The following is an 18,024-nucleotide window of genomic DNA, read 5'->3' as shown; positions in this document are numbered from 1 at the left end:
TTAAATGTATTATTTTTAATCCTTTTCCACAGTCAGACAGCCTTTTCACAGCAGCATCTTGACAACACTTGGTGAAGGATGGCTCATTGTTCCTGGCATATTCGGAGGCCGTGTTCCAAACTCCAGGCGTTTCACTAACCTGCAAATACAAGAGAAGTCAGTGCATTTCTTGCTCAGTGTCACCATCTGAAGATAACTGGTCACTTCCAGAGTACCCCATTCAGCTTGAGAAATGAACAGATAAACTAATGCCACTCTGAGCACTGAGCCCACTACTTAACTAGGCTGAGTTTCCACTCTAACACAAGGCTCCGGTTCCCTCCAAGTAGTGAGAAGGTATCTTTTACAGGTGTTAGAATTTCAGTTCTAGAATTACAGTGGTAGGTGTATAATCAGCTACAAGAACACAAAGTACAACACTTGAGGCTTTCTTATAAGAGATTTCATGAGGTTTTTCCCCAGGCTGGGATAAGAAGCACAATGTAGAACGCCCCTTCCATACAGGAACTTTGGGTACTGGTGACAGGACAAACCAGTATTCCCAGTGCAAGGGTCTTAGCTGAATAATTGAGTCTGGGACAAACTGTAGTATAGATACTTAATTTACAGAGAATCTAAAGGATGTGAGGTACAGGACTAGCAGGGTTTAAGCAGGCACTGAACTGCAATTTGAAATACCCTTGTTGATGTTTCTTCAATTGGTTTTAAAAAAGAAAAAAAAAGGGGGGCAAACACTCCCCCCCAAACCACAAGCGCACAACAACAACCCAACCAGTTCAAGTGTTCACACAAATACGAAAGTTGAGTCAGGTAAATTCCTGTCAGGTGCTCCTTGGAAACACATCTTAGCGACAGTAAAGCATTCTGATTGAATGAACCCATTATTTGCCTTGTTTACCAGTTCTCCCATAAATGAGAATCCTAACTGTGATAAGGGAAGTCCCTACATGCCATGATGTTCCTAAGCTATCACTTGTACAAGAACACAAAGCATAAAACAAACAAAGCCAATAAGCAAGAGCTCCTCCATTGTAATTCATTCCACTTATTAATGGGTTCATCATAAAATACATGTATCACATTTGCTCCGATACATTTTTGGTTGCCAAATTTTTTGGTTCTGGAATTTTGTTTCCAAAACTTGATTCCAACTAGTCTTCAAATTTCAGCAGCTAGTGATTCCAAATTCAAAGCTGATCTAAAACACTTAAATCATAATCCTGAACAACTAAGTTTCATATATGTTGGAAATGGATCTGTCCCTACCATAACAAAGATTCAATACAAAATAAAACAGTACAAGTCACTAAGTTTTAACAGCAACACTTCTCAATAAGACACAACAGCAGAAAACAGCACTCACCCTGTATCACACAGAGGCTGATGAGGACTCAAGCGTGTTTCAAGGACATCTCTGTTCATGTACATGGACACTGTGGTTCTGCTTGGAGACTGGTCATACACAAAGTTTCGGCAAGACGCAAGTTTGGACTCCAAAGCCTAATGTAAACACAGCTGAGTGAAGTGTCAGATATCACATTCTCTTTTACAAGATGACATTGTGGCACACAAAAAATGGCATTAAGAGTGTTTGGAGTTTCTGTGGGTTTGGTTTTGTTTGTTTCTTTTAGAATGAGTTGTCTAGTAGAGGAACTTGCTAGACTCCAGTGCTACATGAGGGCTGAATTTTTGAAGAGACAAAGTCATCTCTCTAAAGCTGAATCTTTCTGTAGGGCAGGTTAAGGAGTTGATCCTACTAACCAGCAGGAAAACAAAGCCTTCAGCTTCCTCAGGGAGATTTTGACATCTTTCTTAGAGGTATCACTTTGAAATTACTAAATGTTTGAGCTATCTCCTTTCCTAGACACATTAGGCTTTACATACTAGGTGGTACACCAGAGGGAACTGAGCCACAGATAAACTATTCTGCGTGACATGCTCCCACCCTAGAAAACTCCAGCTTTGTTGCTGGGTTACTCTTCAGCTGTACCAGTTCTGCAGCTTAGCCCATCCAAAAGTCATACAAGTGCTTGTGCCAACACAGCACTGGGGCATAAGGGATCAAACAGAAGGAAGGCAATGGATATTTCTTCCAGCATCAGCACTAGCTTAAATGTCAAACAACAGCTTAACAAGACATTAGGCCTTGCTCAAAAGGCTACTAGACTTTTAAGGAAAACATCAGAAGCCCTCTGGACAGCAGGCACCCTCCTACTTTCTTTCCTACTTTTCGTGGGAAAGAAGACCTTCTACTTACTTGTTCATGCCGATTTATTCTTTCTGCACATGTGCTTTCAGAAATCTGTAGAGGAAGATCTTATCCACATGGGGATAAGACCTTAGAAAAACAGAGCAGGGTCCATCTTTGTCTGGGGGTTGGTCAGAAACATACCAAGTCCAAACCAAATTTCAAGGCCAGGCTTAGCTAATCTTGGGACAAGATACTCTTTCCAGTCTCCCCTGAGCAGCAGCACAGATAGTACTGGCTACAGTTTCAGACAGCTCTTCCTTTCCAAAAGGACTGGCTGGCAGGTAAGCACTCACCCCCACTTTTCGTAGCAAGTCCCCCACGATGTTAAGTGCAGATATTCTTGCAGCAGGTGTGAGAGGGGTTGCACCAAAACTGTCCTCGAGACCTGCAGGGCAGGTTAGAGGAGGATTAAAACAAACAAACAAACACAGACATGCACACACACACACACAAAAAAAAACAACAAAAAACACACACACACAAAAAAAAACAAACAAAAAAACAAACCTTTGACACTGGAAGTCAGAAGACACCTGACATATACAGCAGAGAAAACAATTATCTTCACCTTTTGTATCTCACCTCTAGATCTTTCATATCCATTAGGAATATGAAGCACAGTCCCTCTGAGACTGCTCAAGTTACACTGTCCTAAGCTAAAGTCTCTAGACATGCTGTGGCTTAGGTTTCTAGAGATCTGCTCTACCAGCCTACTTTGCACCTCTGTTGCTGCAGTGGGACCAGAGAAATGTGTCCTCCGAGAGGAACATCACCTCTCATTTTACTACAAATATCCAAATCCTCTCACTTTTACAGAAGCATTAATTCCTCCACACAAACCACAATTTTAGGTCAAGCATACTGAAGCCCACAATTAAGCTTTGTTAGTGCTCAAAGCTGTATTATCAAATCATCGGAATGCAACAGTGCAACCCCCTACAGCCATGAACAGTGTTACACAAATTTCCAGCTTCTTAAGTAAAAAGATGGGAGACTTAGTGTTAGAGGCTTGAAACATTGAAACAATCAGTGCTTACAAAAAATAAGCAACTGATATTGACATGAAACCAGAGTATAGACAACTTGGATGACTTGTCAGTGTCCTGCTGTTCCAGAGTAAAAAATAAAAAACAAAAACCCTCTCCCAAGACAGCATCTACTCTCACAGAGAAGCCAATTCAAGTAACATGAGCATGACATTAAAGATCATGCTCAAGTCTTTCCCCAAAGTTAGCCCAGCATCTCTGGGACAATTGGGAACTAATAGTTAAGTCACAACAGGTGATGTTGTCCTTCACAATTATTACTACTGGACAGTTGAAGTCAAGTTGAAATGAACACTTTATGAATAACCCCCAAAAATCACAGTCTATGAAAATAAGACCGTGGTGACAGCATTGAGGTGTATTTTACTGAAACACTTAACTCCGCTCATTCCCCCTTCTTCTCATTCCTCCTTTAGCCAGAAACTATAGTAAAAGCAAGAGAAGCAAATAGTAATTGTGTGCTGATTCCCTGTCAGTCACCTCTCCTAAATGTCATAGGGGTGGGTATGTTGATGCTGGGTGCCCGGTGCACTGAAGGAGTTGAAGGCACAGATAAGGATGCTTGAACTGCAGTGTCTGTTCTTTCTGTTTCCAGGCTAGTTTGCATCGGTGTTTTGGGTTTCTCCTGTTTCTGCTGCACTGCAAGCTCTTGACGTAGATCTACGAAGGAAGCAATATAAAGCAAGCTTTTGGAGTATGCATCCACCAAGATAAAAACAGGTAAGAATGTTTTGCTCAAAAGATTATCCCCCCCTTGTGGAGGTGAAATCACTTTTCCCTGTAAAGATTACTCTAGGCATATGTTCAAAATCCAGATGATCACTAAAGGATTTTCTGGGATTGTGACTCAAGATGTTTTTGTGGTATCCCTCTGAGGCAGGTAATTAACTCCTTTCCAAACATTACAGGGTGGTAAGCAGAGGCACGCCAAGACCAAGGCTAGACAACCTGGCACACCTTGGCTACATTCCATCTCCCTGCCAGGTTGAGATCCTACCTATTGTATCCTTTTCTCTTCTACCCTGGTTTCCGCATGAAGGAAATCTGAGCTGAAGACAGCTGGAAACCACACCATTATCACTTGTCCCTAAGCCTTGCTATAGCTTACAGAAGCCACTCAAGGGCACAGAATCTGAGCACATCTGAAAGCACAAAACGGTTTTCCAGCTCCGTGGTCTCTCTTCTCAGCCAGCCTTAGTCATCAGTATCAGGCAGCTAGGACATGGGGCTACTCAAAGGTAACAAGAAGTCAGTCACAGCCCAGGAAACAATGAGGTTAATGGTTATTAAAGCTGACCTTCATAGGTTACAGGAAGCCAGACCAGACATGCCCCAGCTGGACTGGCTCTTCTTAACCCCCCCAACAGCCCTGAAGCATCACCACAGATCAGGAGAAGGCTGGAACAGACTTTTGCTTCTGTGAGCTGCTCTGAAACAAGGTCACAGAAGCTGAAGGAGGGAAGGGGGGGGGTCAGTCTTGAAGCTCTCATTTGTTTCTACATTTCAAGTAGCTTTAAAAGATGCAACCTTAAAAGCCACGCTCTAAGACATAGAAAGAGGACTTAACAGGTACAAGCCAGGAGGGGAGAAAGGCAAAGATACAAGCAATTTCTATCTAACCTCTAGCTTCATCTTTCAGGCGCTGCACGGACTCCAGGAGGTTTTCCTTCTCATCCAGCTCACTCTCCAGAAAAGCATTTCTTTCAATAGCCTGGTTTAAACGCTGTTCAAAATCCTCTAGAGACATTATAGTGGCTCTGAAAAAAGAATGCATAAGATGTCACTACCAGATCCTTCTAGCACACAGAAGAACCTTCTCTCTCAACAAAGGGGGTAACATTGCATTTTAGTTTTTTTGCTTTTAATATTTTTATTTTAGCTTGTAAGATATGAAAGTGTGCAGTGGAGGGAGTGCCATCTGCCACAATCCTCTTTACCACAATCATCACTTGAGTGATGAGCTCAGAATGGGAGTGCTGAGGAGCACAGCATTATAAACAGCACAGTGTCACCATGATCACAGGACAGAACAAAGGTGGAAAAAGAAAACACAGAAGTCAAGTCACCTTTTTGCTCTTTCCAAGTCATCATTTGCTTGCTCAAGTTCTCGAATATATTTCTGAAGTTGATCTTTAATAGCTTTTGTCTGTGCCAAGTCATCTTGCAGTGCAGAGATTTGCCTGTATCCTTCTGAATGCTGAATTTCAATCTTTTCCTAATCAAAGGCAAATCAAAGAGCATTAGCAATGCACGTGCTCGTTCTGTAGCATTGCCTGAGCCCCTTTAAAGGCAGAAGCTGATGCTGTGATGTTTTTTTGAGAAGCATCACCTTATATATGGCAAAATGCCAACAAAACCAACTGTTCACATAGTTCTGGGCTGTCGGTAAACAACTGCTCTTCCTGTTGCCTCTTAAGAAACAATGGTACTGGGGAGCAGTTCCTGACCTCCACAGCACAGGACTGTTCTTTGCGCTCCCAGACAGCAAGATTCAGCATAATTTCTGAGCCCCACAAGCTTTAGCAACACACAAAGCAGGATGCAAGAGAAGCCCCTTCTTTTCAATTCTAGTGAAATCAAGCTGTACTTCAGAGCCTAAGAAGAAAAAATAAAATCCAAGCGTAACACTGTTACATACTGCTCTGAACCAGCAGGATTCTCCACTGCCCCTCTGGTTTTATTAGCCTATAGTGTTCTAGAGCACAAAACATTTCTAGTACAGTTATGCAACATGCTTTGGATGTAAGCCTAAAATCAAACTGTCTTCCTTTACAGCATCTATACAAGAGTAGATTTACAACAGACAAAGGCAGGGAGGAATGCTTAAGCTTTCCATTAAATCTCTCTCTCCTGATACTGCTGCTGTATGTGGAATTATCTCCACGTCCCATGAGAGGGAAAGCTTCACAGCACACAGTCTACTGCGACACTTTACATTCCACCACCTTGCTACCAGAACCCTTCAACATGCTAGACATTTTTATTAAACTCCAAGACCGCTGTATAAAGTTGCATTACAGAGGCACTTTCACGATCCAGAATTTAAGTGCAAAACAGCTGAAGACATTTAAAACAAATCCATGCACTGGAATTTGAAAACCATGGCATGTAGTCCAGCATGACTGACAATTTGAAGACAGCTATTTTAGTACACTAAACACATAAACAGAGAGGAGGCAGGAATTCTTAATTCCAAATTAAGACATTCTAATTTGATTACAGCATGGTGACATTACTATAATTCCAGATCTCTGAAGCATAGTTACATGCAGAAGAGCCTCCAAGCTCTAAGAGGCAGATAACTTTCAGTAGGTTTTCAGGACTCTCTAAACAAACCCTTCAAAGCATTATTTCCATTTATTTTTAGGTGTGAACTCCGGTTTCTGAGGAGGAAGCAAGTACACACACTAGGCTGGAAACTCAAAGCCACAAGCTGTGTGGGCCTGGCAAAGTTCACTAGCATTGACCTAGATGCCGACACCAACCCTTGATGGGCTCAGTTAACACAGCTGCTCAATAGTTTTGTGAGTTTAATGCTTTGCTCTCAAATTGATTCAGATAAAAGACCAGAACTGCAAGGTTTGAGTCTTTGTTTTTAGCCAATTGTAATAAATTATCAGCTGATCTGGACATCAATGGTGTCTCTGTTCCTTCACTGCAGGCTGTTACTGCAGTTTTCAGACTGCATGAATGGCCAATTGTTAAAGAAATTCCTTTCAAGCAGAATGTTTTAAAGTAATCTACTCTGAAGGATATTTTAAGAATTTCTAATATATATTTACCCTCCACTTTTTGAGGGTTTATGATGTTTCCTATTATTTTCATTCCTAACTGCTTCAGCTGCTTCATTATCCCTTCCCCTCATCCTAACTCCTCCAGAGCAAGAAAATAGTCCACACCCTCCTCAAATGCACTGTGGATTTTATGTTTTATCAAACCTACGCCTTCAACCCCAAACCCACCAGCTTACATGGATTTATGTGGCTACATGGAACAGTAAATACTCCATGCAATACTCCAATACTCCATACAACATGCAGAGCATTTAATACCACTAACAAGCTAATTCAAGACCAATAAAGATCAGTGCAACATATACACAATGAAACAAGCCTTGGAGCTTTTGCTATCAAAGAGCAGAGGGCAGGAATCACTACGCTGATGCCAGAGGGACAAGACATCTGCTGGGAATGAAGATTATTTTCTTAAGACAGTAATTTGGGCAACAGTTTAGACAGAAGGCATTGCAAACCTGGATTAATCCAGTGATGAATCACTGAAGTGATTAATCACTTCTACAAATACCCTCACTCCCATTAGCTCATTATTACATCCAATAGAGTAGAACTACAATTACATTAATCTCTGCTTCCACATATATTGACCCAGCCCTACAAAATACAGCGTAGTGTTTCCTGGGAGACTATACCACACCCTTAAGTAAAAGGCCAACAAGATCAATCTTTAAAAAGGCACACACCAATTTCAGTGCCAACTCATTTTCGAGTTTTCTTTAACTTACCAGTATTTCCTAAACCTGCCAACCAGCACAAGGGACTAGCAGCATCTTTAATGAGACCAAAATGAGGCAGACTCATTATTCTTCATACTCTAAATAGTTTCATGATCTCCTAAGTCATTCAGTTAAGAAGTTCCATCTCAGTAAGTTCATATCCCTTATGCTTTATAATTACGAAAGACAATGCTTTTCAGCTGGGTCTTAGTTCTACAGAAGGCTACCCAAGTGTAAAAAGGATACATTATTCTTCCCCAAGTATAAAGAGACACAGTAATAAAGCCAGGACTGAAACTATTTTATACCTCTCAGTCCTATGCATTACACACCAGCTGCTGCTTCCCAGCTTATCTGGAATGCCAATTAATAAATCCACATCTACATCAAAAGGGTTTAAAACAAATCACTTGTCTTATGTAATGCAAGAACACAGCTGGAATGTTTGTATCTTGATTGTTCTGCAATATTATCTGTGTCTGCACAATGCAGACAGCAAGAAAGCTATGAACAAAAATCACTAAGTAAATGGAAGAAGGAACAGAACAGCAGCTCAGGTATGTTCATGCTTGCTCTCCACTCTACTGCAAACAACTTTCTCCCGTCTAAAATATATCCTGACAAATAACCACAACCTGACAACAAGGATTCAGGAACATTGCAGAGATATCCAGGATCCTTAAAGCAGACAACAGATAAGGCAAGCTGAATCTGCACATGCCTGTCTAACTCACCTTTGCACTTTGGGTGTACAGATACTGTATGAATCATCCACTCTTACCTTAACTGACTCCAGTTCCATTCGCAGACGATTGTTTTCTGACAGAAGGTCTCTATTTCTGGACTCTGTTTGCTGCAGCTGGGTCTCCAGTTCAGCTTCATACTCTCGACTCCCTTCTTGGAATTCACGCAATTCCTCCTGTGTATTCTCAGCACTAGAGAGCAATTCCAGCGAGAGAACTCATCAGAATGAGCAGGAAAAAGTCTCTTGTACACTCAAGGTGAAAGAAAAAAAAAAGCCCTTTAACATAGAAGGCTCTATGCCCTTCTCTAACACATATTCAAAAGGAAGAGAAGACCACAGGCAAATGTTTTCCCATCAAGCATGGAAAGCCACCCCACAGCAAACTGGTAAATAAAAAAAACAACAACCAAAAAAAACCCCAAAAATTGAAAAATCCCAAAGTCTGTTTAAACACTATAGGTGCTGAAGACATTTGAAGTCTCTTTACCATGCACATTATCCACTGTCTGTGTATTTAGTATGTTATCCAATTATTTGAGAATATGAATAAAGTAATTTTTTATTAGCAATAAAAAGTGAGAAGAGAGAAGGATGGAAAGATGTTCTTATGTTCTATTGATGGAAAGATGTTCTTATGTTCAAACCTCCAGCAAGCCAAACCAGCAGCACTGAAAGGTCTGAACACCTGGTCTAAGAAAGGACCCAAGATCAGTATCTAAAAAGTTTGATTTTTTTTCACCCTTTACTGCATTTAAAGCAACATAATGAGCTAAAGGGAAGGGCAAAGTATGTCCAGTCTCAGCCAGGGATCCTCCTCCATTTACATGCTGTCAAACCATTCTTGATCCACACAGAGGTCAATCAAGCATCTCTCTTTCTGCAATGGCCCGCTGGATCATCCACTGCCAACGAGGCTCTGCAGTGAGTTATATTCACCCCAGATGCCCAGAGACTGCAGTCAGAGGCACAATTTCAGTACACAGTCCTAACTTAAACCAGAGCAGGGATCAAAACCAGTAGTGCCAAACAGCAGAGTCACTGCTCAAATAGGCATAAAGGACTCTGGGCTGCTGTAGTTTATGCAGAAGCATTGCTACTGCTACCAGTCAAGATAGCTGAACCACCTTGAATATATTCCCCTGTGAGGTGCTATCTCCATCTTTGCATGCTGAGTTATGCACCCTATCAGACACCTTAGAGGAATGAAGCCACTGCCTTACCACTGCTTGTATTTCATAGCCAACTCTTTCCAGTATCTGGTTTCCTCTTCCAGTGAGATGAAGTTATGTCCTTCTGAGACTTCCATTCTGAGTCCTCAAAGTTTAAAACTCCCGTTTCATTTTTCAACCCCTGGAAAATTAAAGGATCAAGTGTAAGAACTAATGCAGTGAGTTACCTCAGCATTTTCTGCCACAGAGCAGTGCACCCCTCCTCCCAGGAGATCACTGCACACCTGGGGAGACCAAGCTAAAGACCAGCCTTTACAGGGCTCTGTCAGATACACCATAAATGTTAAAGAATATTTTATTTCTGAGTAATCAGGTCGTTTTCCCCAGTTCTCACAAGGCTGCCGCATGCTTACATCACATCCCCAGCAATGAGCACCTTTGCCACCCTCTGACTACACAGTATGGAGCACCAAACCTCAAACTTTGGCTGCAGTCACACCCACACGCACAGAACACAAGTGAAACAGAAGACACCTCAGGCACAACTTCAGCTCCAAAGACAGTTCAATTAAGGTCGATTTCGGCAACCCTAAAGACACTTATGAAATTAAAAAGAAACTTCAGGCACAGATAAGGTGCTCAAGATACCAATTTCCTGTGTTAACATTTCTAGGAACACCTAAACTTTTTATGGACATAACTGCTGGGGACACATGGAAAACTTCACCCTAGGTCAACACAGGAAGCTACCCAACTTTAAAAGCCTGAAATATCACAATCCATATATGTCAGAGAGACACCATATACTGCGATACCTTGGAGAGCCATGGGAGAAGGTAGCTTCAGAAATTCACAAGGAAACGAGAATAGAAGCTCTACAGAGGTTTTAGCAGGATACCACCTGGATGGACTAGGTATGCAGATAGATATCAGCAACCTAGCAAGCGCTCCAGACCATCCAGCTGTCCCTGTGCCAGCACAAACCCAGTCATGGGACATAGCCCCAGATGATAACAAAAAATTAAAGAGTGACAGGGGAGTCAAGGACCTTAAGTTGATCACTTGTGCTTGAAGTCTCAAGTATCTAGACACCAGAATTAAGCAAGTCCCCTCTGATGTGCATGATGCACTCTAATAAACAGGTCATTAGCAAACATTATTTTATATGAGTTTGTTTTTACAATGGAGAATCATCAAACCTAATGCTCTGGATAACCTGCCCATGTCCAACCCTGGGTGAGGCAAGAATTTCATATAAACATTACCAATTTAATAGAAACCCAGCTAGATCAAGAAGAGTAAACAAAGGTGGAATCAAACAATTTGTGACAAGAGCAGCTGTCAGAAAATTGTACAGCTGAAATCTAATGACTGAGGAAACAGAGCTGTTCTACCAAGTTTCATCTCCAGAACTACCAAGCAAAACATGCCCTAGAGGTAACCCTCATGGAATAAAGAGGGCAGAAAAATAGCTAAAGTCTTTGAAGACCATAAAGATGACAGTCCCACCTTCTGCTCTTATTTATGATACTCAAGAGATGCTGGAGTAGGCCTTCTGAGCAGCATGTCAAAGGTAAAGAAAATGTGTATCTACTGCACACTGAATTTGATTGAAAAAATTAGTTGCAACCTGCGTTGAAAGTTTTCTCTCCAGAGAATCACCCAGTTTAAGCACTATTAACAGCCATCTACCTAGCAACTCTATTGAGCCAAACATAAGTACTTCCTACCTCTACAACAGAGAACAGGATCAAGTACTCAAAGTAGTCTGGCAATCTAAAGCCCAGTTCTTACGCACCAAGCACTGCTGCAAAGCACGAGTCCTTTTCATAGCCTAGGTGATTTTCAGAAGGCTACTGAGCAAAGAGTAAGCAGCTGTTACAGCTAAGTGGTCTGTGTCCACACACCTCAATGCTCAGTATCAACTACACTCCCACAGAAATTACACTATTCTTTAGTAGGGGAACTAGTGAGGGAAAGTTACTAAACTTTAGTTTTTATAGTTCAGCTTCTTGACACAAATTGTTAATTAGACAAAGCCACATGTCTCCCTCCTAACAAATACCCCCCACATGTGATGTATTCACGCACTTCCAGCAAGAAGTCCCAAGGCTGCTGCTCTTTGGCTCTTTCCATGTATTTACATATTACAGTATCCACTGGCAAAAAAAAAAAAAAAAAAAAAAAGAGAGAGGAAAAGGAGTGCAAGTAAGGAGGAATGATTTTTCCAAATGGTATCCTTGCCCATTAAGAAGAAAATCACGACCAAGCATAATTAACATTCTTGACCTAGGACAGTTTACGACATTTCTACTCTATTATTTTTAAGAGAACTTAAAGTGTCTTTGATGTTAATGAGCATGTTCTTATGCTCAGGGCACTGTGTACACACACACCAATCCTTGTAGCACACTGGTGAAGAAAAAAAAAAAATCTCTTTTACAGATTAGGGATAGGGACAAAGGGTCAGACACAAAGTGATACAGTGATGCAATGAGAAACCAAGGATCAGCACTCATTCCTGTAGTCAAACAATTCCAGAGAACAGCAAGGCAGAGCTTCTTTTTCTCACCACTCGCACAATAGGAAGTTTCTGTATTTCTTCAGGAACAGAAATTCCACACAGAGCATGCCTAGCTTTGTAACATAATCTAAAATACATTTCAGCAGTGTCCAATGAGGAATTATTCCGACACAAATATTAGAATAAATCCCAGATCCATGTTCTGACAGTCACAAAAAAAGTCAGACAAAACACTGCAAGACGTGTTGCTCCTACAAGCTTTGCAACAACCCGTCAGAGTGAAAAGGCACAGCTCCTGCTGGCCTCAAGATCTTGAGCATGTTCCTATCTGGCTCTCACTTGCGTTTTTACACTGCACTTTGGAATGACTAAAAGAATGTATTAATTTACATTTTTTAAAGACAGTCACATACAAAACAACTTTCCCCAACCAAGCTGCAAGATTTGTAAGAGCTCTACAGAGCCTTGATAACTTTCACAGAAGCATAAAGATGCTGGGCCCTTCCGTTTTTGTTTTTGTAAAGATGAGCTTACGGACCTACTGAGAATGTTTGCCGTTAAGAATAATCTGTTTAATGGTTACCATTACTAAATAGCACTTACGATTTAAAATAGTTAAGCTGCAAATACATGGAAGTATTTGTGGACCTATACTTCTTCTACATAGAAGATACAACACGGCAGAGATAGTTTCACTATTGTACAATGCCACAGGCATGAATTTTTTTTCTCTAATGCATAAGGAAGATCTATTAGGGTCCCTGTACACCTGCACTGCATCTTAGAACACAGGGATTTTCAAACTAACCAAAGGTGCAAGATACAAACTTAAACTGAAAAGAAAAATGCCAAATTTTAGGCACAGTATTAAAACCTTTTTCTATTCATGAATTTCTTTCAAAAATCCCAAACCACCACTCAAATCTTCCTAAACTGCCTGTAGAAAGAGTAGAGCTTTTTTGACTTTGTTTTTCCCCTTGCTGCCTTCTCCCCTTAATTTTTAACAGCTTGGGGACAGTATGCAAAATACCTGGAGAGTAATTAAACCAATTAGGAACTACTGTGTAGGTTCACTGTAAAAGGAGGGAGGGCAAGGGGGATGAAAGGTTGTAGCATTGTTTTGTTAAACACTGGCAAATGTAGGAAAACCAAGGAAAGTCACAGCTTGTAAACAGGCATATACTGGTCGCACCTTACTTGTTTTCAAACACACAAAGCCAGAAGAGACAACTGGTCAGACTTCCTGCATGCAAGCAGCACAAGTGCTGGTGATAAAGATTACAAAACCTCTACATCATACAGGAAGTGGAAGTGTTTATGGGTGGGGAATGAACTTTTGCAAGGAGAAAAACACCTCATCATAAATGCTGCAGGAAGCAATTCCATACGAGTGAGAACAGAACTGCAAAATTCTTAAGGAGGAAAAAAAAAACCAAAACATCAAGAAAACTATACACAAAATTACTCGTAATTCAATTTGGGAATGAGAGCTTGAGTTCACCAAATTCATGAGAACCGTAACTTAAAAGTCTGTTTCAGTCGCAGGAGCAAAGCCTCAAGACAACCCTACATACTAAACGAACACTTTAGCTTGGTGAACAATGTTTGCCTATCTCTCTAGCAATGCCACATGGTCTGAATCAAAGAAATACATACTATAATAGTAAAAAAAAAAAAATAGTACTGTACGTGCTACTGAATTATCTATGACAGAAATGATAAAGCTCCTATTAGCCATTTTTTCCTAACCGTAAACCACAACAACCCCCCTTTTTGCTCCTGAAAAGTAGCCTTCCCATTCTATAAAAACAGTATTTTCTTACAATAGTCCCGTTGCACAGGTCTTTATGTAACAATAAGGGCCCATTTTCTTTTGTTTAAGCAACACAAAAGAAAATCACAGCAAGAGAGAGAAAAAAAAAAGGAAGAGGTCACCGGAGTGCCAGGATTACTGCAGAATCCCACAGCTAGCACTGAAAAGAGTTACCAGCTTCTCAGGGTCTTCTCTACCAAAAGGCTTAATTCGGCAAAGCCCTCATCTTTTCAGATACCAAGCCAGATCCAGTACTTCGAGTTCCCAGTGATTCCCAGGAACCTCTGCAAAGTTTTTTTTCCTGAATCGCCTGACCTTGATGCTTCCAGCTGCCAGCCGAGGTCAGCCCATTCCCATTCGAAGCACGAAGACGGAGAACGAGCTGAGCCATCGGCCACGGCTCCCACGCTCCCTTCTCTTCCCCTCCCCACCAGCAGCCGCAAGAGCAACTCCAAGAGGAGATTCACGCTCGCACAGAAGAGTGCGGGAAGGCGCGGGGGCCGCAGAGAGGCAGGTCCCGGCTCCATTACCCCTTGCCTCCCCGACCACCACAGCAGGACGAAGGATACCAGGAAGGGCTGCGCCGCACCAAAACCGCCCTTCCCTCGTCTACCCGCAGCACAGGCGCTCCGCCAGGGAGCTGCCTTCCGCCTCCCGCCTCCCCACCATCGTACCGGGCGGCGAGCCGAACCTCCGCTCTCCCACCGAACCCACCACACTAAACCCCTCCACACCAGCAGCCGCCGCTCTCCAAAGCCTGACCGACGCAGCCACCCCATTGGCTGCGGGTCACATGCTGCGGGGGGCTCCGCCAATCAGCGCCTCTAGAACGCGCCTGCTGGAAGGTTTGGAAAGTTTCGTTACTTTCAAAAGGCGCTCGGGGGCGGTCCCGGTCTCGCTTGCGCTGGGCTGCGGGGTGCTCACTTCACCTCATCCCATCCCATCCCTTCTCGGCGGCGGTTTAGGGAGCTACAGCGCACTCCGGGCCTGCGCCTCCTAAGGTTCTAAGGGGATAAACCAGTATTTGCCGCCTCGCTGTAATGTTAAATACGTGTTTCCTCTGGGAACGTTCAAACGCAGGGAAAGCTTTACATCAAATACTGGGGGTTTATTGTTATTCCAAAGGCTTCTTCTGAAAAAGCAAGTAGTGAGACAGCGACTGTAACTCTTTAATGCCAGTGCAACGTTTTCAGACTAAACTCCCCTTTTCACAACCGAGGAACAGCCTGCTGTGTCACTGAAGCCCATGTCACAAGAACAAAGCAGCCTATGAAATATTAGACACTTGCACTCATCTACATCTTAGCATGATCTTATCATTCAGAAAATGAGCCACAAGCATCTGCAGGGGGAAGGTGCTCCCCAGAGACGACGGGACAGAGCTGGAGCTCAATGCAGCCAGTAAATAACCTTCCCTCCCTGCGTGGAATGGGTCTGGAAGGGACTGAGATGTGTGGAGCTTTCCCGAGGCTCCTACCCAGCGGCGTACACAAACAGTTGGTCATTAGGCACACCTGGCATTTGTTTCCTGAGTCAAAACAAAAACACGAATTATCACATACACATGGCTCCAGCCCACATACACAGGGCCGTGTGTCACCCAGTATCACTTCACACCCCTGCAGCACGATTTGCAAACTGCTTGAGGACAGGCACAACCTCACAGGGGCCCTCATCCCAGTTTCAGTTACTGCTGTGATGCAATACCAGGCCTGGAGCAGAGCCTGATTCTGGAAAAGGCTTCACTGTCTACACTGGGAATGTGCCTCTCCCAAAGACTTTGTAGAATAAGGGTGGGACTGGATCAAAGAGGATGGATGCTTTTTCCGTAAAAATATTCCACTGAAAGAAATCTGACCACAGCTAAGACAACTTCAACTGAAAAGAATAAAAAAACAAGTATAATTTCAGGTCAGGTGTTCAGCAAAACAATTATCTTTTGTGGTTAGATGTTCAGCAGAAGTAAATGGAAACAAACTATTATACAACTATGATAAATTATGTATTTATAATTTAGGTATTTAAAATACTGGGTTAATAGCAACTTGCAGTTCTGTCATTACTCAATAATGGTTTTATTATCAGGTAAGTTACAGAAAATAAACCACTTCCTATTGTAGTATGTCCCCAGTAACTAAAAAATGTGTACTTTTGTTTGCAAGTCTGGGACAAGGGACATTTTATTCAACTCTTCATACCAATCTTTGAGGACAGTGTGAATACACAGATTATCAAAGGTATATTGGGTATTTTTAATAGTTCTCATCTTGAAATAAATGTAAAAAAAAACAGCAAAAAAAATCTCAGATTTCAGCGGAAGTTGTTATCCTCTCATCCAAATCTGAAGCAGCATAACAGAACCTTAACAATTGCCAGTGGCACTAGCAGACGCAATAGCAGAGGCACTCCTTTACACAAGCAGTAAATAGTAGAAAATGGTTACTATAATTACTGTCACTGCCTGTTTGCAAGAGGAATGAGAACATTTGTTTTGAAATTAGCAGAGGAGAAAAATAAATTATTTTATGCATTTATTTTTAGTTTGCTGACTGATAATTAATAAATGACAGTTTTTTGTGGCAGTAGGGTTATTTTAGGTGGTGCTGGTTATTTTAATGACAATGCCACACTGACTCTTCCATGAAAGATAAGCAGGGAAAAACTTACACACTGTAAGTTCTGGTGAGGTTGCAACACCTTATTTTTTGGCAAAAGCTTCTTATGGGGAAAAAAAGATTTGCTTTGCTGCAAGTATTAAAAAACTCACTCAGAACCACTCAATGGATGGAACAGGAACTGCTCATCATTTGTCATTACAAACTACTGATTTTTTTTTTAATGGATTACTGATAACCATAAGAAGATGTGATACACATACGTATTAGAATATCAAATGGAAATATTGCTGTCACTGAAGGGAATGTATTTAACATCATTGAAACCTGTTTCTGCCTCTTTGTAATATAATCTGCCTCATATAATTTTCTGCAGCCTATATATGTAAAATTGGATTTGCACATGCTTAAGCAACAAACAGGTTCTCACTACTAGAAAACACTCCTGATATCTTGAACTGATAATTATTGTTTACAAAACTGTCAAATGCTTATGAATAGCACTGGCAAAACACCACCACTCCAACCCATAATACACAGCAGCATTATACCCTCACAGAACCATGGGAGTTGGGGCAGAAGGGATGTAGATACGAGCATCGTCACTAAGAAGAGTCAACCTTGCTGGCGGCTGCAACCCATTAGGCAAAGGTGAAAGTAAAATGACAACGTAGCCTATTACCATGATGTCACTTGTGATCAGAAGATACCTGAGACACCAAAAGTGGACCCTCACCCTGCTCTGGTGCTACCTCCTCTTCCTTGAGGTCAGCTACCTGCATGTCGAGGAGCAAGCCCAGACTGGATAATACAGGTTTGCTGCATGACTTTGGCTCAGACTTCTGAGGGAACTGTGAAATTGTGAGACAGACCTGTGTCTGTAGAAAGACAAGAAAAGAAAAATTACAAATAGAGATAGGGTTGTTGAGACCAGGGCTATTAGTAGTACAAGGATTCAAGAGGAAAAATATCAGTGTGTAAAGTTATAAGATCTTGAAGTGATTAAACCCTTTACCAGTGTCACCCACATGAACAGATGCAGTGAATTACAAGTTATTAAAACTGAGGTACAAGTGGATGCCCACCCCTTTTTTTGAGGCTTGTTTAGCTAACAGACTTCAAGTGTTTTATCACAGGGTGGGGATCACACTAACACCTCATCCAGCAGCTTGTTAAAAACTTGTTTCTTGTTAACCAGTAATTGCTTTATATTTTTAAGCTGTGTGTATCTTACTTGGGGAATTTCTTTATACACAGCTAATGATGCCCAAAACCACCCAGAGGACAGTACGGAGAGGTCAGATGTCTCTGTCAAAATAAGCCAACAGCAGATTTCTGAACAGTATCA

The 18,024-nt window shown here is 41.8% G+C and overlaps 1 protein-coding gene and 1 long non-coding RNA gene across 2 annotated transcripts; one reads left to right on the top strand and one right to left on the bottom strand.

Annotated features, from left to right (window-relative positions):
* Positions 1-22: 22 nt before the first annotated feature.
* NDE1 (nudE neurodevelopment protein 1) lies at positions 23-10,209 on the bottom strand. Its single transcript, XM_057407632.1, has 8 exons — positions 9,776-10,209; positions 8,592-8,745; positions 5,364-5,512; positions 4,918-5,054; positions 3,778-3,957; positions 2,545-2,636; positions 1,364-1,500; positions 23-139 (listed from the first exon to the last, which is right to left on the bottom strand). The coding sequence occupies exons 1-8, from the start codon at positions 9,859-9,861 to the stop codon at positions 46-48; spliced, it is 1,029 nt and encodes a 342-aa protein (XP_057263615.1). The 5' UTR covers positions 9,862-10,209; the 3' UTR covers positions 23-45.
* Positions 10,210-17,276: 7,067 nt separating this feature from the next.
* On the top strand, positions 17,277-17,967 carry LOC130595764 (uncharacterized). Its single transcript, XR_008971396.1, has 2 exons — positions 17,277-17,490; positions 17,934-17,967. It is a non-coding gene; the product is annotated as an uncharacterized LOC130595764 (long non-coding RNA).
* Positions 17,968-18,024: the final 57 nt, after the last annotated feature.

Source organism: Pezoporus wallicus, unplaced genomic scaffold, assembly GCF_028554395.1.
Source record: "Pezoporus wallicus isolate ANWC-B61680 ecotype Strahan unplaced genomic scaffold, APGP_CSIRO_Pwel_v1 contig_8000, whole genome shotgun sequence".
In the NCBI taxonomy this organism is placed as follows: Eukaryota; Metazoa; Chordata; class Aves; order Psittaciformes; family Psittacidae; genus Pezoporus; species Pezoporus wallicus.
This window is presented reverse-complemented; position numbering and strand designations above follow the sequence as displayed.